The following is a 20,977-nucleotide window of genomic DNA, read 5'->3' as shown; positions in this document are numbered from 1 at the left end:
TTCAGTTTGCGGAAGCACTGACATGGGTCCTCATACGGGAAATTCTGTAGCTGATAAAGGAGCTGGGGCATAGATACCATTTTAAAGATGGCAGACCGTCCAGTCAGAGACACGGGCAGGACCGAACCAAACTGATATCCTACTGTAGGCGAGTTAGAATAGAATCTAGATTGCGCAACCACACCAAATTCGTGTCCAGAGTTACGAATATGCCCAAATGCTTGAACGCAGACAAGGCTACCTGCAGGCCCAATGCTCAGACTGTGGACTTGGATGTTTAAATACGGAGACACTAGGTCTCTCCGTAAATGTGCAGGATCTGTAGAACCCGGGGTACCAATTCATCTGGGGATGTGGGGAAGAGAAGAACTTCATCAGTGCATAGTGCGATTCTGTTTGATAGCCCCGCTTCCCATTCAAAGGCGTTCAATGGCAAGAGCGAATAGCAGAGAGAAGAGGGGACAACCCTGCCTTGCTCCCTGCTGCATCAGGAACAGAGCTGATAGAGCAACAGCCACCTGAACCAACACTTTCAAATCCGTATAGAGCAGACGAATATAAGAAAGCAATCTATGACCAAAGTTGAGATGCCAAAGGAGAATGAACAGGTACTGCCAATTCACAAAGTGAAAAGCTTTGCCTTTGTCTCCCGGGAGAACCACTGCTGGACCTTCTAATCTGTCGGCAGTGCTAGTGCATTATATGGAGTGTACCAGTCTTCTACATCGATGAATGGCTGTTAAAGGCAGGCCCATCTCAGTCGGTCGTGGACCGCTTCCAGAAGGCAGCAAACCTCTTGTCATTATTGGGTTTCTCAGTCAGCCGATTGGCTGATGGGAGAAAAATCACCCTCGGCCAATAGGATTGGAAAATGTTTTGAATTCCTGGATTTTAGTATATTTGTGCTGCCCATATATCTCTAAGATGTTCCGAAGTTTAACCTCTTAACACCCATCCTGAGCACTATTTTAAAAGCTATTTTTTTCTGGGGTGGGGGGTGGATATACACCGATCCAGCAAAAGCACAGTCCTTGACTAAAGACATAGTTATATCTCACATTTATGCCTATGCACCAACTTAAAATTCATATAACTCTCACACTTCTGTACATAGTCTTCTCACCTCACTTGCCACTCTACGTTAACTATATCTGGCCACTCTACCATGCACTATGTTCTACCACATTATAAAATTTCTGATATCATAAGTGTTGTTATTCATGCTAATATTTCACATGCTACAACTTCTGTAATATGCAAGAGTATAGTTATAATTAAAAATATAGCTAGAATCTGGCCAAGGGAGCATAGAGAGGGTTCCGGGGCGAGAAGTAGGCTGCGGTAGCTATTCCCTCTACTTTCTGGACCCGAAAAACAACAAGGACCTTCATCCTATCCTAGATCTCTGAACCCTCAACTACTTCTTCAAAAAGGAGAAATTCAAAGATGCTCACATTGGCTCAGATCTTGTCTGCCCTGAACCTAGTAGACTGGATGGTAGCATTAGACTTGCAGGATGCCTATTTTCACAACACTGTCCTGCCTACCCATCGGTGTTTTCAGGTAGACCACAAGCATTTTCAGTTCACTGTGCTTCCTTTTGGCCTTACCAGTGCCCCTCGGGTGCTCACCAAGGTGATGGCGGTGGTCGCATCTCATCTGCGCAGATCAGGGGTGCCAGTCATCCCCTATCTTGACTACCGCAAACCTCCTGCATTCGCTGGAGTTCACTATCAACATGCCGAATTCACACCTGACTGCCTCTCAGATGCCCCCTTTCATCTGAGCTGTTCTAGACACAGTGCAGTTTCGGGGTTATCCTAGAGTCTAGGATATTCAGGCTATGATACCGATGTTTCAGCCTTTATCCTGGATTTCGGTGAGACTGATTCTCAGGCTGCTGGGCCTCATGGCCTCTTGCATCCTTCTAGTGACACATGCCACATGGGGGCTCTGCAGTGGGAACTGAAGTTCCAGTGGGAGTAGCATCAGGGGAAATCTTTATAAAATGGTCCAGATTTCAGAGGAAACTGCAAAGTACCTGCAGTGGTGGCCAACGAACCGCGATTGGGTCAGAGGCAAACCCCTCTCCCTTCTCCAACCAGACCTCACAGTAGTGACAGATGCGTCAGTCCTGTGATAGGGCGGCCATCTGGGAGAGGTGGAGTCAGAGGACTCTGGTCTCTAGAAGATTCCAGACTCCACATCAGCCTGTTGGAGCTCCGAGTGATCCTATTGTCATAGACAGCCTTTCTGCTCTCCATCAAGGGAAGGCTGGTACAAGTGTTCACGGACAACATCACCGCCATGTGGTACTACAACAAACTGGGCGGGGTGGTGTCGTGGAACCTTTGTCAAGAAGCCCTGCGTCTCTGGACTAGACTGGAGCAGCAGGGCATTAACCTGGTGGTTCAACACCTGGCAGGTTTCATGAGCACCAGGGTGGATGAACTCAGCTGTCGATGCCTAGCGAACCATGAATGGCATCTCCACCCGGAGGTGGTGCAAGGTCTCTGCCGAAAACGAGCAATGTCAGCAGTTTTGCGCCCTGGAGTTTCCAAGGTGGCTCTTGCTCAGAGATGCTTTTTTTCTCAAGTGCCCTCAGGCTTTCCGTACCCCTTTCCACCCTTACCACTCCTGCCCAGAATTCTCTAGAAGCTCAGGAACGACTGGGCCCAAGGGATCCTTGCTTCTGACAATGAGCATTGATCTTCTGATCAGGCTGCCCCTTCAGGAGGATCTTCAGTCACAGCAGCAGGAAAAGGTCCTTCTCCTGAACCTGTCCACTCTTCGCCTTCTTAGATGGAGATTGAGTGGCGGCAGCTTTCAAACTTCCTTCCGAAGTCTGTAATGTTATTCTGATGGATACATTTTGTATCATATCGTACAGAAAAGTCTATTGACCCTCTTTCTGCCTCCCTTTCTGATATTTTACTTTTTATTTTGACCCTTGCCCAGCAGGGCTCTGCTTTAGGCACTCTGAAAGGGTATCTTTCTGCCTTCTTGCGGCTCCTTTATTTAAATCTCCCATTGTAAATGGATTTCTCAAAGGTCTTGTACATATGTTCCTACCTTCCCCTTTCATTATGCCTCGGTGGGACCTTAATTTGGTTCTCCTATTTCTGATGTGTGCACCCTTCGAGCCTTTACACAATTGTCCCCTCAGGCTGCTCACCATCAAAACAACCTTTCTTGTGGCTATTACTTCGACCAGGAGAGTGAGTTAGCTGTAGGCTTTATCATACAAGCTTCCCTTCCTGTCAGTTTCTCCTGACAAACTGGTGCTTTGCACTAGGGCCTCTTTCCTGCCAGAAGTGGTAACACCATTTCACGTGGGCCAGTCTGTCACCGTGCCCACTTTCTACTCTCCTCCACATCCCTCTAAATAAGAGGAGTGACTCCATCATCTGAACCCAAAAAAGGCGTTGTTGTTCTACCTTGACCACACAAGTGAGCTTCGGGTGGACGACCAATTCTTTGTGGGCTATGTTGGTGAGATAAAAGGTCGCATGGTGCAGAAATGGTCCATTACTTGATGGGTCGTTCTCTGCATCAAGATCTGCTATGTACTGGCAAAGAAGCAGTCTCCTGAAAGATGAAAAGTTAATTCCACCACAGTTAAGGCTGCGACCACTTCACTAGCCCTTGGAGTTTCAGTCCTGGACGTCTGTCAGGAAGCAACGTGGACATCTCTGCATACGTTTACCAAGCATAACTGCCTGGACAGTCGATTCTGCAGGAACAGGCACTTTGCCCATTTGTTCCTGACTGACTGACTGAAATATTTATTAAGCGCACTTATGCCGAGGCGTCTTGGCGCTGAGCTGCAAGGGGGCGTGAGGAGAGGATCTATGGTTTGATGAAGAGCCAGGTTTTCACGGCCTTTCTGAACAAAATCCTACTTGTTGTTAACCGTAATTCTGTTGGTAGTCTGTTCCATAAACTTGCTGCCTGGAAGGAAAAGGCCTTGCCTCCCCAGCGGGCCCTTTTGAATTTAGAAATGCCGACTAGGCCCATACTAGTGGATCTGAGTATACGAAAGCTTTTAACGCTGCATTTTAGTAGGAAGTATTAATTGTTTTTATCATTGCACTGATTGTACAGGCTTACCGGCTGGGGCTTGAGCCGATCTCTTTCCGGGGCTCCGCCAGTGACGTAGTACCTGCGGGTCATTGGTGGAGACCGGAGGCGGGAACTGGGCTGTGATTGGGCGCGGGAGCCGGCAGGGGAAATTTAAACTCAGCTGCTTCGTGCGCGCGGGGCTGATCCCTGGAGAACGTGTTGTGTGTTATACCCGCCAGGTCACGCTCCTTTTTTTAACAAATACTGATTTTAGAAAGCTTTTAACGCTGCATTTTAGTAGGAAGTATTAATTGTTTTTATCATTGCACTGATTGTACAGGCTTACCGGCTGGGGCTTGAGCCGATCTCTTTCCGGGGCTCCGCCAGTGACGTAGTACCTGCGGGTCATTGGTGGAGACCGGAGGCGGGAACTGGGCTGTGATTGGGCGCAGGGAGCCGGCAGGGGAAATTTAAACTCAGCTGCTTCGTGCGCGCGGGGCTGATCCCTGGAGAACGGGTTGTGTGTTATACCCGCCAGGTCACGCTCCTTTTTTTAACAAATACTGATTTTAGAAAGCTTTTAACGCTGCATTTTAGTAGGAAGTATTAATTGTTTTTATCATTGCACTGATTGTACAGGCTTACCGGCTGGGGCTTGAGCCGATCTCTTTCCGGGGCTCCGCCAGTGACGTAGTACCTGCGGGTCATTGGTGGAGACCGGAGGCGGGAACTGGGCTGTGATTGGGCGCGGGAGCCGGCAGGGGAAATTTAAACTCAGCTGCTTTGTGCGCGCGGGGCTGATCCCTGGAGAACGGGTTGTGTGTTATACCCGCCAGGTCACGCTCCTTTTTTTAACAAATACTGATTTTAGAAAGCTTTTAACGCTGCATTTTAGTAGGAAGTATTAATTGTTTTTATCATTGCACTGATTGTACAGGCTTACCGGCTGGGGCTTGAGCCGATCTTTTTCCGGGGCTCCGCCAGTGACGTAGTACCTGCGGGTCATTGGTGGAGACCGGAGGCGGGAACTGGGCTGTGATTGGGCGCGGGAGCCGGCAGGGGAAATTTAAACTCCGCTGCTTCGTGCGCGCGGGGCTGATCCCTGGAGAACGGGTTGTGTGTTATACCCGCCAGGTCACGCTCCTTTTTTTAACAAATACTGATTTTAGAAAGCTTTTAACGCTGCATTTTAGTAGGAAGTATTAATTGTTTTTATCATTGCACTGATTGTACAGGCTTACCGGCTGGGGCTTGAGCCGATCTCTTTCCGGGGCTCCGCCAGTGACGTAGTACCTGCGGGTCATTGGTGGAGACCGGAGGCGGGAACTGGGCTGTGATTGGGCGCAGGAGCCGGCAGGGGAAATTTAAACTCAGCTGCTTCGTGCGCGCGGGGCTGATCCCTGGAGAACGGGTTGTGTGTTATACCCGCCAGGTCACGCTCCTTTTTTTAACAAATACTGATTTTAGAAAGCTTTTAACGCTGCATTTTAGTAGGAAGTATTAATTGTTTTTATCATTGCACTGATTGTACAGGCTTACCGGCTGGGGCTTGAGCCGATCTCTTTCCGGGGCTCCGCCAGTGACGTAGTACCTGCGGGTCATTGGTGGAGACCGGAGGCGGGAACTGGGCTGTGATTGGGCGCGGGAGCCGGCAGGGGAAATTTAAACTTAGCATGCCTCGGCCGCGCAGCGGACGCGCGCAGCGGGCGCGCCGCTGGCGCGCCGAAGGCGCGCCTAAGGCAAGCCCGTCTGCGCCCGTCCGCGCTCGGTCCGGGCTGAGGGCTAGTCACCTTGGCTCTGCCACATTGGGGTTGGTGAGTTATACTTCTGCCCAGCTGAGGCTTCTCGACCCTGAAGGGGGGAGGGCTGGCTGTCCTAAATACCATCCTGAAATGATCATCAGAAATGCAGGTACTGCTTGCAGGTCATGCAGGGCCCCACTGCTAGAAACCCTCGCAGGCAAGGGTAGAGGAGGGGGTAGTCTGGATTCAGGCCCACAACTTCTAAGAAAACCCGTACCATGGAAGTGTTTGCTGATGAATGTTAGATCACTAGTGAAGCACAGCATGGACTGCTGTCTGCTCATGGAACAGCATCAGGTTAAGTTGGCTTTCATTACGGAAACATGGACTAATAGTGCCGCAGGCCCAGACATTGTGAAGGCTCTCCCTGCTAATTTCATGTGTTTTACGTTGGACCGTCCCTCAGGAAGGGGGGGCGGACTTGCTGTTATTTATCACAATAGTCTTGAGCCTTTATTTTCCACGGCATCTAACCAAGCATGTGAGGCACTTTCTATCACTATCCGCCTCTCTCACAAAAATACGTTCAGAGCACTGTTGATTTACCGCCCCCCAGGTCCCAGAGCGCCCTTCTTGGAGTCACTCAGCACCCTGGTAGAGGATGGTTTCTGTGCCCATTCATTTACTGTTTTGGGCGACTTTAACTTCTACCTGGATGATAAACTAGATCCGGATACCAGGCAATTGCTGGATTTTATGGATGCCGGAGGATTGGAACAAAGGGTGGTGGGTCCCTCGCATACGGCTGGCCACACCCTTGATGGCATTTTTACCAATCGAACGGATCTGGATGTAGTGGAAGTCTTGCCATTCCCTTGGTCTGATCATGCCGCAATAATTTTCACACTCCCTACTGGAACCCAGACATTACCAAAGACTAAGCCTAGTGAGGAGATTGTGACCCGAGCTTGGAAAAAGATAGATGGGACAAAGTTCGGTAATTACCTAATGGCCAGCGCCCCTGGTGTCCCACAGGATGCAAATAAGGCTGCAGATTCATACTCTGAATGGATTGAGAGGGCCTGCAATATATTTGCACCTGTTAAATCTTTCACGCCCAGAAGGGCCTCTCCCTCGGCGCCATGGTTCTCTGATGCGCTACAGACCATGAAATCGGACTGTAAAAGATTGGAGAGATTATGGCGGAAGGGTTACAGTCCGTCCGATAAAGAAAAATATAAAAATAGCCTCTCTATTTACAAAAATAAAATACATGAGGCAAAGAAAATATATTTTTCGGAGCAAATTGAGTTGGCAAGTTCATCTTCCAGAGAACTGTTTAAAACTTTAACTAAACTCACGATCCCAGCTGAACCGATCTCCTTAACTAGCCCTGACCTTTGTGAAACATTGGCCACTTTCTTTCAGAACAAGGTAGCAGGGATTTTTTCCTCCTTTTCTGAAGTCTACAAAGAGGTTGGAATGGCAGTTTGGAGTACGAAGGCTGGGTCAGTAGAGACGCAGGATAAACTTAGTGGCTTCAGCCCGCTACAAGCAGAGGAGGTTAGGGGTTTACTGGTGACGGCACGTTCTGGAGCCCCCAGTGACCCATGCCCGGTGGCGGTTCTTCAGAATTGTCCACAGGTTATTGCCGACACACTCACTCCACTGTTTAACTCTATTATAGAGTCAGGTAGCTATCCCAGGAGGTGGAAGGCGGCTTCCATTTTACCATTAATTAAAAAACCCACTCTAGATAAGTGTGACCCGAATAGCTATAGGCCTATTTCGCGGCTCCCACTACCAGCGAAATTATTAGAGAAGGCCATAAACAAGCAACTTACCTCCTTCCTTGAAAGGTCGAGGGCCCTTGATCCCACACAGTTTGGGTTTCGTGCTAGTCACAGCACAGAACTTGCCCTGGTTAAGGCGACTGAGGAAATCAGAGTGGCAGTGGATCAAGGGGGTGAGGCGATCCTCATTCTGTTAGATCTGTCGGCGGCCTTTCATACGGTCCATCATGGTGTTATGATGGACCGACTGGCTTTGGCCGGGGTGGAAGGCACTGCCTGGAACCTCCTTAAGTCTTTTATGGCCGACAGATCCCAGAGTGTTGAATTGGGAGCAGAGAGATCTAAACCTTTTGTCCTTCCCTGTGGGGTCCCGCAAGGCTCATCTTTGAGTCCCACTCTCTTTAACGTATATGTGAGTCCCTTGGGAGCTTTGATTAGATCCTATGGACTCCAACTTACCTCATACGCTGATGACACGCAGATTGTGTTATCGGTACAAAGAGGGTCCCAAGCTGATCTGACAGCAAGGTGTCATGACTGTCTTCAAGGTATAGCGAGTTGGATGGCTGCAAATTGCCTTAAACTTAATGCTGGAAAAACCGAGGTAATGATATTCGGAAATAATCCCAACATCTGGTCCCCAGCCATGTGGCCCGAGGTACTGGGGAAGATACCGGTGCCCACACCCAAAGCTAGGAATCTGGGGGTGATTATGGACCAGAAACTGGACTTTGGAAATCAGGTCAGTGGTGTAGTCTCATCCTGCTTTCACATCCTCAGGATTCTGAGGAAAGTTAAAACATTGCTTCCCACGGATGGTCTCCGGCTAGTAGTGTCGGCTCTCATTCTCTCGCGTCTTGACTACTGCAACAGTCTGTACCTTAACTTGCAAAAGAAACAACTGTACAGACTGCAGTTGGTGCAGAACGCGGCAGCGAGACTGTTGACAGGTACTCCTAAACATGTCTCAATCCGAGAAGGAATGAGGAAACTTCATTGGCTACCAATTCACAAACGCTCCCAATTTAAGGCCTTGTGTACAGTCTTCAAGGCATTAAAAGGCACTGGCCCGGAGTTTCTTAAGGCCTGTTTTAAGCAGTATGTGCCGGGGAGGGCACTGCGCTCTTTGGAGGGCAATCTAGTAGTGGTGCCTAGGATAAAAAAGGCCAGCTGGGGAGGAAAGCTGTTTTCATATGGTGCTGCTACTGCATGGAACGGTCTGCCAGCACATATGAGAAAAATGGAGGAACTTCTCTCTTTCAGAAAGGGCTTGAAGACTTGGTTGTTTAGGGATTAGACACTCGCTCTCCAGGGATGATCAGTTTCTCAGCGCCAGGACACCTTTGGGTATAAGCGCGCTTTATAAGCTCCTAATAATAATAATAATAATAACTTGGAACATACCGAGAAAATAGCGTTTTCATGTCATCTGCACCTCCTCCATGTACCGCTTTATGTACAAGGCATAAGATCTTGAATTGAATACGGTTGCGCACAGGAAGCCAGTGGAGCCTCTTCATGCTTGCTGAAGTGGGATGATGCTTTGGGAGGTCTAGCAGTACTCTTGCTGCCGCATTCTGCAGAGACTGAAGCTTTGAGAGCTGTCGCTCACCAATCCCAGAGTATAGGGCATTACAATAGTCTATACGAGATAGAACTAGAGCTCCCACTACGGTTTTCCTTAAGGACTGAGGGATGAAAGGCAGAATTTTGCGAAGAATTTTGATCATCAGGAAACAAGCAGAGGTAACCTGGTTGACTTGATGGGTTAATGAGAGGTCTTTGTCCACCAGGAATCCTAGGTTCTTCACTTTGGGTGCAGGAACAGGGCAAGCGCCCGCCTCTGGAGGCCACCAGAGGTTATTCCAGATGGATGGTTTTTGACCGAATTCCAACACCTCCGTCTTTTCGGTGTTAAGTTTAAGAAAGTTTGAACTCATCCATCACATCACCCTGGAAAGGCAGCTTCTAAATCTCTCCGCAGTGACTTCAACAGTTTGTGTCAGAGACACCACCAGCTGGGTGTCATCTGCATACGATACTAATTTTAGACCATGATTTCTGATTAGGTTAGCTAGTGGAGTAACACATAGATTAAACAACGTAGGGGATAATGCTGATCCCTGAGGAACGCCACAGGGGAGAGAGAGTTCAGCAGACTGAAATCCCTCCCAGTGGATTTGCTGTGATCTTGAATCAAGGAAGGAATGCAGGAGCGCCAAAGCAGAGTCTTTAATGCCTAATTCGTTCAATCTTTCCAGTAGTACTCTATGATTAACGGTGCCGAATGCTGCTGTTAGATCAAGAAGGACAAGAGTAGCCCTGCCTCCACTGTCCATGACTCTGCGAATTTCCTCCATGGCCATTATTAAAGCTGATTCTGTAGAGTGGCGTGATCTAAAACCGTGTTGTTACATCCAGCAGATTATTGGAGTCAATGAATTGCATCAGCTCCTGGTTAATCATTTTTTCTAGAACTTTAGATGGAAGTGGGAGACAGGAGATGGGACGATAGTGTTTGGTATCCTGTGGGTCAAGTGAAGGCTTCTTTAGAATGGGCCTAATACAGGCCTTTTTCCAACTTAACGGGAAGACACCTGAACTAGTGATCTTATTAAGCAAGGGGGCCAGAGAGGCACTTATTTCTGTGGGGGCCAGGTGGTATATGTAAGAGGGGCACGGATCAAGAGGAGAGCCTGACTTTATTTGAAGTAGTGCGTCATTGACCTGTTTTACGCTGAAAGATGAGAATTTGGACAGACCATTTCGCGACAAAGGTTCCTCCAAAAGCTTGGCTATGTCTTTGTCAGGTTCAGTCTGAAGCTTCTGAAGTTCATTGTAGACATCTTGGATCTTACGTTGAAAGAAGACGGCAAGACTATCGACAAAATTTTGATCAGGACAAAAAGTAATATCATTAGGGCTCTTGATTAAGGTGGTGACTATTTTAAAAAGTTCCTTGGATGAATTTTTTGCCTGTTGGATTTTGTTAGTAAAATAAGTCGCTTTGGCTTGTTTAATTAATGATTTGTATTTTTCCAAAGTGAGATTGTATTCCTTCTTTAGTGTAGGGCTATAATCTAGTCTCCAGAGACGTTCCTGCCGCCTGCATTTGATTTTAGCAAGCTTAAGCTCGGCTGTATACCAAGGCGAGGTGAATACTCGTTTTTTGAGTTGAGTGGGTTTCACAGGGGCTAGTTTATCAATGGCCTTGTAGATCCAGGAATCAAAGTTAGTAGCCCCTTCATCACTGTCCTCCAAGTGGGGAGGGCAGTTTATCAGGATATCGGCCAGTTCCTCACTTTTTATGTCCTTCCATGGGCAAGTATTTGTCAGCCGAGGGCGAAATTTCCGTCCTGTCGCTGACAGAGACAGGTTCACTTTAAAATATATTACTGAATGGTCTGACCAGGGAACCGGTAGTATGTCTTTCACTTCAATTTTGTGATTATTAGTGAAAATTCCATCAAGTATATGCCCCGCTACATGAGTGGGCCGTGATATAATTTGCCGCAGCCCAAACCTTGCCATGTTGTCAATTAAGTTGGATGAATCAAAGTTATTGAGGTCGTCTAGATGAAAGTTAAAATCACCTAGGACCGTGAGTGTTGCGGTATCAAAACAGGATTCTAAGAAGGTCTGGAGGGATTTAGTGAAAGGAGCTCTTGCTCCAGGGGGTCTGTATACCAATAGGCCAGATAGAAGTTCATGGTTATTAAATTTTGCATTGAATGATATAGCTTCAGCCTCTAATGTAGGTTCATGTTTAAAAGCAATTTTTAGGTGGGAGCGATAAATGAGCGCAATGCCTCCTCCAACCGATGTTGTCCTGTCTACTTGCGCCAGTGAGTAGCCTAGGGGGATTGCTATTTGCCAATCTGGTGCAGAGGAGACCGATGACCATGTTTCTGTGAGGAAAATCAGGTCCGGACTGGTGGAGGATATAAGGTTCTCTAGTTCATATTTGTGTTTGGACATAGATCTTGTGTTAAATAAGACACAGTTAAGCTCGTTGGTGCTGAATATGGTGTTACCAGGGGTTAAGTGGGCTGACGGAGCATCAGCGCGGTCTGTGCGGCAAGCCACCGGGCTGATAGTGGTGTTGCACATAGTGTCAACTATGCATGTAAGTGGATAAAAGGATGTTCTTAGGCCACATGTTGGACAGCAGTTGGGGCCAGCTGTGTCATGGTCGAGCAGCAGGACCGGCGGCAGACACTTACCATTATTTAACGACATAAGTTCATCCTGTAAGTATATTATTCTGGTTCCTCGCACAAGGCCTGTGGCGCTAGTCGCGGTCTTGGCGCGGACGGGCGCAGACGGGCTTGCCTTAGGCGCGCCTTTGGCGCGGTCGCGCCGTGGCGCGTTTTATAGTGGGTGGTAGAAACTGGAGCGCTGACCCAATGAGAGTGATCCCACTCTAAAATGGGCTCCGCGCTACAGGATCGACTCAAGAAAGAATACCCACAGAGTTAAAATTCAAAGTGCAAATTGCAAATAGCAATAAGGTTTTTTTTTTAAATGAATAAAAGGCAGCAAGAGCAGCAATTGTCGAGCAACAGTCTCTCTTTCTCCCCCCTTCACAGCAATGCGCGGTCGCGCCGTGGCGCGTTTTATAGTGGGCGGTAGAAACTAGAGCGCTGACCCAATGAGAGTGATCCCACTCTAAAATGGGCTCCGCGCTACAGGATCGACTCAAGAAAGAATACCCACAGAGTTAAAATTCACAGTGCAAATTGTAAATGTGCAAATAGCAATAAGGTTTTTTTTTAAAATGAATAAAAGGCAGCAAGAGCAGCAATTGTCGAGCAACAGTCTCTCTTTCTCCCTCCTTCACAGCCTGCAGGACTTAGTCTAAATTTGTCCGCAGACCCACCACTGGCGTGGTATTTCTTGGGTATCTATTCAAAGGTAAAGAATCTGCGGCCGATATACTTCGGTAATGCCTTATCTGGTAGAGACAGTATCTAGCTGCAGCTTCCTTACTGATCCACCCATCCTCACTGCTTTGCGGACAGATTTCTAGGGTCAGGGATGATCCCTTTCAGAGCCCTAGTTTAGACACACCAGTGTCCGTGCACTTCATGGTTCCTTGCTTCTGGCATGGAAAGTCGTGAAAAGTAACTGATGTCAGCGCGCCAAGGTGGCCCCTCTATGGGTGACGCAGTCATTTCCCACGTGGACGACCCCAACAACGCCACACGAAGCCGACTGATGCCATGCAGAGGTACTGCTCACGAAAAATCTTCCAGATCCAGTCTGATACCTGGGAAGTTCAAAGGCAAGGAATTTGCGGCGAGATATTGTCTCTACCAGATAAGGCGTTACCAAAGGTAAGTAATTTGTTTAAGTTTTATTGTTAAGAACAACCTATTGCCACTTTATTTAGTGGTAATAAGTTACCTTTTTTGTTTATAACTGTGTAGATATTATCGACCTAGTGACTTTAAAATATTTTCTCCCTTAATTATTTTGGACCCTTTTGCAGATACTCCGTGAAATTTAGCATACTTGTTCCAACTGTTTCATTGTGAAAGGAGTAAAAGTTTTGCGGGGTTTGGTCAAGGGGGTCCAAAGAGAAAAGGTGGTTCCCAATGCGTGCTTAATTGCAATGTATTTCATATACACTTTGGTATTTTCTGTTCTGCGAAAAGCGTCAGTCGCATTTTGTTATAATGTGGCAGGATTGCATATGATAGTGCACACATGATTGTGTGTATTTTAGATAAGTAATGTAACTACTATATACGTTTTACAGTATTTAAAGTTAGTGACATCTTGTGTTGCATTGTTTTAGCTAAATATATATTTTTTAATACTACCACAGTACATAGTGTTTACAAGTCATTAGCTGATTGTGTAATCATTGGTTTTGGAAAAGTCAAACATAGCTATGTTGTTTTTAGGTACAGTTTGCCCGTGTTCTGCATTTCACCTTACAATGTAGGCAAGTATTAGGTGTGGTGTTTTTGCCCTAACTATTGGCAGTTAGAGTAAAGTGGTAATAGATAGATCAAAATATTTATAAGATTCTACATATTTCTTTTTTTAAATACGGAGTGCACTGTAGTACCGGTGTACCCTCAAAACATTTGTAAGGTTAACCTTTTTCTTTTTTCATTACTATAAATCTTTATAGCAGTGTATTCTAAATTGCTTTTTTTTTTGTTAAAGTAGCATAGTAATTTCCAGTACACTAATCCATAAACTTCTTTGTGCACATTCACAAAGGTAAACTTAGACGTTTGGTCTAAACTTAGATCAAATGTCAAAGTTGACGACTTTGGGAATTCACAAAGGGCATTGACGAGTCGTATGTTTATGTGCGCATTCGGGTGGAGATCTGCCTCGAGTGTAGACATAAAGATGCAACTCGTAAATGCCCTTTGTGAATTCTCAAAGTCGTAAATTTGAACATTTGTTCTAAGTGTAGACAAAGCATCTAAGTTTACTTTTGCAAATTGGGCCCTTTATTTATAAAATATAGTGCCATACAGTTTGTGTAATTTTTTTCAAAATATTTTTTTGGGCAGTACCGCGGTACTCTTGATTAAAAAATATATATATATATATATATGTCATGTGAACAAGGCTCGGACGAGCCGAAACGTTATAGCGACATACCGCACTAAATAAATTATTTGCACTCATTTTTTGGTCCGTGTCCATAAGTGCTTTGCCACCTGATTACGGAAACTGGTGATATAAATGTATAAATATTCTTCCCTACTTATTACCACATTACTAAAGTGGTAATAGGAATGGGAAACATACCAAACCTAATACTTACCTACATTGAATGGAGAAACTCAAACTGAAAATAACATGGCTGCTTTTAACTTTCTTAATGGCAATCATTAGCCAATCAGCGAATTACTTGTCATCGCTATACACCTCGGGAGTAACGCAGTCCTACCATGGTCACAGCTATAGCTAAATTAAAAACACTTATAAAATGCTTACCATACTTACCTGCAGCATGCCAAAGAATCATCTACGCACCATAATATATAATCCTTCCAAATTTCGCAAAAATCTGACTGATGGTTTTCCAGCTACGCAAAAAAACCAAACACTGGCGCAATGACCATGCATGCCTTTACTACACCATCTTTACTACGCAAGCGTCATTACCACTCTTGCATTTACTATGAATATTTTGACAACGCATATGCCTTTACCATGAACATTTTGATGTAAAGGCATGGTTGGTAACAGTATATGCGTTGTCAAAATATAATAGCTAAGTATATTACCAAAACATCAGATATCCATTGGGCGTGTAAATCGCTGAGTAGATCATAGAAAAAGATTTCTGTGATTAAGGAGGGTGACACTCAGTTCTCCACATCTAATAGACTTTTTTATTTTGTATTTATTTGTACATTTTCAAAAGGGCAAAAAGAAAATACATTCATACAGATCGAAGCATTGGCAAGGCATATACAGATTATACACTCCATTTGGCAGGACAGAACATTTCATTATTCGGCATTACAGACCTATACAAACAAGGCAGTAATTTAAAGTGCATTATGTGATAGAACGATAGAACATGGCAAAGCATTCTCACATAAAGAGTAAATATTAGACATCAGTTAACGTTAACAAATAGGCAGTGAGTGGGCCCCAGATATCACAAGGTTTCGATGCCGCAGGTAGTTCCTCAGCATAACAAGTAAACCTATCCCGACAATATGCCAGGTCCTGCAACCAGAGCTTAGTGGTAGGCGCAGTTCTGCCCCCCCAACCCGTGGAGACCCTGCGTTTAGCTAACAGCAATGCCATAGCCACAAACCTCCTACGAGACGCCTTAATCTTAGCTACCGCGCCCAGCAGAGCTGTGGAGTACATGCTATGGGCATCTCTACCATCAGGTGTAGAATATGCGTGACTGATCTCCAATATGCTTGTACTTTTGGGCACTCCCACGCTAAGGGATAAAAATTGGCACCAGGGGCACTGCAGCACACACAACTGTCTAAATCTCGCAACCCATATCTATAGAGCTGAGCCGGCGTATAATACAGTTGGTGCAAATATTTAAAGTGCACCAAACGTAGATTACCAATGGCTGACTGGACAGTCAGCCGGCAACATCCAGACCACTCATCCTCAGAAAGCGGATCAGGGAGCACGTCATTCCATTTAGCCAAGGCAGGTGTACCAATTACAACCACATCCCTCTGCGGGGCTCTAGATGTGACGGTTTATATGAGTTGCAACGCTTCAAGTGCCGGCAGTTCTACTGGAAACTGTGGATAAAGCGCATGCATAGCGGAGCGCAGTCTAGTATAAACAAACAGCTGCATAGCGGTGGCATTTCCCCGGGCAACTATAGAAGCGGATGTTATAAATTGACCCCCAGGAAACGCATCCTCCATTGTTAACAACGCCTTTTCACTAAGGGTCCTTAACGTACCAGTTTCTCCCGGGACAGAAAGCTTCGAATGGTATAATAAAGGCATACCAGGTGCATACAAGGGCAATTTCTGTGCCCGTTTCCCCAACTCTCGCCAGGCCCTGGATGTAGCCTGCACAGTGTCAAATTCCTCTTTCTCAAATACCGTGTGGTTGTTGACGATCATGGTTTTAAGTGGTACAGGGTGTACCGCACCTGCCTCCACTGCTACATGGGGAATATAAGCTGGGTCATGCTGCCAGTAATAGGCGTAATAAGCCTGCACGCAGAGGTAATAGAGATGAAAATCCGGAGCCATGAATATCCCTTGTTCATAAGGAAGTGTAAGCATTTCCCATTTAAGTCGAGGTTTCTTACCTCCCCGTGCCAACGTGATCAAGAGGGATCGGAGCCGATCGAAAAAGTGTAGCGTTAAATGTACCGGGATATTTAAAAATAAATACAAAAAGCGTGGAAGAATGACCATCTTCATTAGCTCTATACGGTCTGCGAAGGACAAGGGCAACTTGATCCAGCGGCTGACCTGTCCCTCAAGATGCGGGATAGCTGTGCCATAATTAGATTGTACCACAGCCTGCGGGTCCCTGTGGAGCCATATGCCTAAGTATTTTACAGTGTCCGTGCACCATGTTAAAGGGTAATCCAGGTCAAATTGATGGAGGTTGTCTGTGAGGGTCAAGACGACCAATTTGGACGAATTGATACCCAGTCCGGAGAACCGTTCGAACCGGATATACTCCCTAGTGAGTTGCGCAAGGTGCAGAGCAGGTTCCCGAACATACAACACCATGTCGTCAGCGTACATGGAAACGGCCACAGGGCGTTGAAGAAACCATAGTGTCGTCTGCGCATTGCGCTGCCTCAGAATACAGGCCAGGGGTTCGAGTATGAGCGCAAAGAGCAAGGGCGATAATGGACACCCTTGCCGCGTGCCGCGTTGTATACAAAAGGCCTCCAACAGTTGGCCATTGACACTCACCCACGCCACTGGGTCGGTATATAGCAGTCACATCTAATAGACTTGTTTTAAAAAATCGGACTGGTTAGTCAGGATGGGGTTTTATAACTGAAACCCAAACCCCTTATAACTTAAAGTTCTTTGCACAAGCTTTTAAAAATCATAGAACGAGCTTTAGCATGCATATGCTTTTTTCATTTATTCCTTTACAGCAAAATTCGTGGTAAAGGCATGTGTGGTAAAGGCATATGCGTGATATTGACATTGTGTTAATGGTAATGCGTGGTTATGACGGCATTATAAAGGCTGTTTCCCGATTTGACTCCCTTTGTGGGAGCCCCCTTTTTTCTTTACACCCCCTTGACGAAACGCCGTGAAACTTTCAGGACTCCAAGATTGAAACAGGGACAGTAGGTCTGCAAAGTTTTACGGCCATGTGTCAAATGGATGCAAAGTTATTAAGGGACAAATATGTTTTAAAAAATCCCTATCTCCGGTCAGCTTAACTATAACTACCGCCACTATATATATATATATATATATTTACATATAGTTATATATATATTTATATTTACACATGCACAAAGACATTCTACTAATATGAATTTTCTTCATGTGTGCCTAAGAACTTAATTCGATTGACAGCTGCTTTTTGTTTGTTAAACAAGTTTAAACTATTTTGTCTTTAAGTTTGCGAATACAGAGGGAAGGGCAAATGCTAAGTGGAGATCAGGAAGGCACTGCTAGTAAAGCCCCCGAAATTGAAAGTGAAGCGCAGATTGAAACACTGGAGACAACACCAGAAGCTTCCACTAATGGCACAGGAGAATGTTACACAGGAAGCAAGGTGAGAAAAGTTGGTTTGATTAGATTCAGGGAGTCATGTTGTGTAATCCTTATCTTTTATGATATTTGATCAAATGTGACCATTTTTGTTATCTTATAGCATTATCTAAACTATTATAGGCCTTTCCTTTTTTATCTTTTCATAGCTGAAATGTGTGTAGTCTGCCTTCTCCCCCATTTTCCTTATATGTTTCTTTTGGTTAAAGCAGCTTCCGTTAAGCTTCATCTATAGCCCTTCTTTGTGCAAGGTAAGACTCAGTTACGTTAGCCCCTCTCTCTGCACCTGGCTGTCCTCCGCATTCCAACCTCTCATCCCCACCATCTATCAATTGCAATGCTTAGGAAGCGCTAATCAGCAGCCTTTTAGTTAATAAGGTCCTCACTGGATTTGAATGCGCAGCTCTTCTGCATCCTTCTTTATTTCAGTGTCCAGATCTCCACCCTCCAGCCATGGCAATGCATGCATTTCACTTCCACTGTCTGTGGAAGCTATTCTCATTTTCCATCTTCCTCCACGCTATGCCATGAGCATCCAAAACGGATCCCACTGGTCATAGTACTCGCCATTAAACCACAGAGAGAATCCTATTGTAATTTACTGCGCACACACTCACTCATCCTGCACACAGGATGTCAGCACAAGGTTCTGGGGATTGCCATTCCAGCAGAACATTTTGCATGAGAGGGGACAGTAGGCTGCACTCTCTCTGACACTGTGAATAAGGTCTGGTCACACTAAAGACTCACAAAACACTGCGCTCTTCCTCCACCACTTTGTTTCCTTCCCCAGGCATGGACAGTAGTCCCAGGCCCACTGCAAGGGCATGCTTTGTGCACCTCTGCAATCCACAGAACATATTCTGGTCATCACATTGCCATGAACAGGTCTATGCCTTTGTGCAGATGGTAGTGTAACATGATGCTAGGGCCAAACAAAAAGTCAGGATACCAGATTCAAATGCGTTGGGCATCAGGACATGGGTGCACACCAGTTTACCATTAAGGGTACATTCCCATCCTAACATGCATTCTTTTATGGTTCAAAACCCTCCCAAGTATTCAGAAGCCTACAACCAATTTAGGGGATAAGATCACCTGTACTTCCCCTCACACAATTTAATTATGACCAAGGTTATCCTGCAGGCAGACCTCATGCCCACTGGAACTAAAATAAAACTGTAGGTAAGAAAATGGGCTCATCACGCGCTCAGGAGAATCCCAAGCAAGCTCTTACCCATTCTACCCTCCCACTTAAACCCCACAGGGCATGGGGGGAGAATCTCCTGTGTGTGCTCCCAAATGGGTCAAGACTATGGCTGATTGCTGGTGCTCCAGAATGTGCTGTCTGTGCACACCCTGGAGTTCCTGGAAAGACTTTCCCATCGCCCACTCAGGAATGAACACTATCCATCATACAACAACCTTAGCAGGAAATTCTCTTCCACCTTCTTAAGGAAGTGATAAAAAAAGGTGCATAGTTTCTTGTGAGTTTGTATTCCAAGTTCTTCCTGGTGAGTATGATAGTGAGATAATGGTGATCTAATCTGGGCATGCATGAATTCAACACATTTTTGAATCAACAATCCTTTCAGACGGTCACCTTGCCAAAGGTTCTTCTTTTGCAACAGGAAAGAGAGTTTCCTGTAGATCTCCTTTGATCTGCAGGATTCCGGCTTCCATATTCCCATACACCCAGGTCGCAAACCGTATCTATGATTCCCCATGGAAGGGCAGAACTTGCAGAACAAAGCTCTGCCTTCTGGCCTGAAATTGCTCCCCAAACATTCATGAAGTACCTGGCCGTTGTGGCAACCTTTGTTTGGAGACAGGAACTCAAATACTTGTATGACTGCCTAGTGGAGGCACTTTTGGAAGAGGAGACCTACCTATTTATAGCTGCTTGCTTCAGTTTCATTGTGTGTACACTAAATATTAAAAAGTCTTCCACTCATCCTTCTACTCATACCCAGTTTCTAAGAGTAATCCTGCTCATGTAGCTTAGCAAGGAATTTCCCTCACCCAAACAGATTACAAAGCTTCAAGCATAAGCTGCAGTCACTGGTAACCTTCCAATGCGAACATACACATCAATACTGGCCCTAAAGTAATCCTGCATAGGGTTAATTATCTTCTGCTGCCTTTAAATGAGGCATACTCCACTAAAGTTAGTCCTTCAATGGTAACAGTCAATAGGGTTTTGGGGCGACATAGTGGCACTAACCAGCTGCCTCAAACAAACTCTACTGTGGTGGAGGTTTCCTGACAAATTCAGCGCAGGCCTCCTCTTCCAACCTACAACGGACATGATCATCATGTTGACATATGCTTCTGTAGTAGGTTAAGGAACTTCCATGCAGGAGCTGTCCACAAGAGGTCTCTGGTCCAACCAAGAGAAGTCACTTCATATAAACACCTTGGAGCTACACACCATGAGGCAAAGCCTCCAGGTGTTCCTGCCATGTATGGGGGGCCGGGCTAGCCTGATCACAACAGACAATATGACCATGATGTTTTACATCACCATAGAAGGAGGTATGAGGTCCCACTCTTTTTTGGAAGAGCCACAGTGGCTGTGGGACTGAGCCGTCACAAACCAGGTAGATATCTCCCCTGCCAGGAGTACAGAACAACCATGTTGATGCTCTCAGCTGCTACCTTTTTGACTGCTATTAGTGCAAGCTCAATCAGGATCTGTTACAGCACTTTTCCAGGCAATGGTGGCATCGGACATTAGATCTGAATCAGAAGTGCAAAACGTGTTGTTACCTTGCAACGAAAAATGCAAGCAAGTCCTGGCAAAGAGAATCCAGGGGCTATGCTTTCTTGATGACATGGTCGAATGACCGTCGTATAAACCACTGAGAATACCCGACAAACAAAAAGTTTGATTATTCAAAAGTTTGATTAGCTAATAGCTACCTGTAATATACAAATCGAGATCGCAGTAAACAAATGCTCATATCCCAAGAGTGCCTTCTTGGTGGTCTGGCATTGTGCCTGCCACTCGTTGAGATGCATCAAGGGTGTGGGGTTGTCTTTGTCTCGAGCCAACCCATATACTTTAGTTCAGCAATCTGGTATGTAGAATCCTCTTGACATCTTTTTTGAAGGCATGTGTTGATGTTTTTTTTTTTTTTTAGCAGAGTTTTAT

General features: G+C 45.8%; 1 protein-coding gene across 6 annotated transcripts in view; it reads left to right on the top strand.

Annotated features, from left to right (window-relative positions):
- The window catches only part of LOC146797097 (uncharacterized), a 679,272-nt gene that overhangs the window by 366,202 nt on the left and 292,093 nt on the right, over nt 1–20,977 (top strand). For all 6 annotated transcript variants that reach the window (XM_085629734.1, XM_085629733.1, XM_085629730.1 and 3 more), the window contains one exon: nt 17,671–17,827. In XM_085629734.1, coding sequence (XP_085485860.1) covers nt 17,671–17,827 — 157 coding nt within the window. The remainder of the gene's footprint in view (nt 1–17,670; nt 17,828–20,977) is intronic.

Source organism: Triturus cristatus, chromosome 10 (genome assembly GCF_964204655.1).
Source record: "Triturus cristatus chromosome 10, aTriCri1.1, whole genome shotgun sequence".
Classification (NCBI taxonomy): Eukaryota; Metazoa; Chordata; class Amphibia; order Caudata; family Salamandridae; genus Triturus; species Triturus cristatus.
Note: the sequence above shows the minus strand (reverse complement) of the source record. Positions and strands in the feature narration are given on the sequence as shown.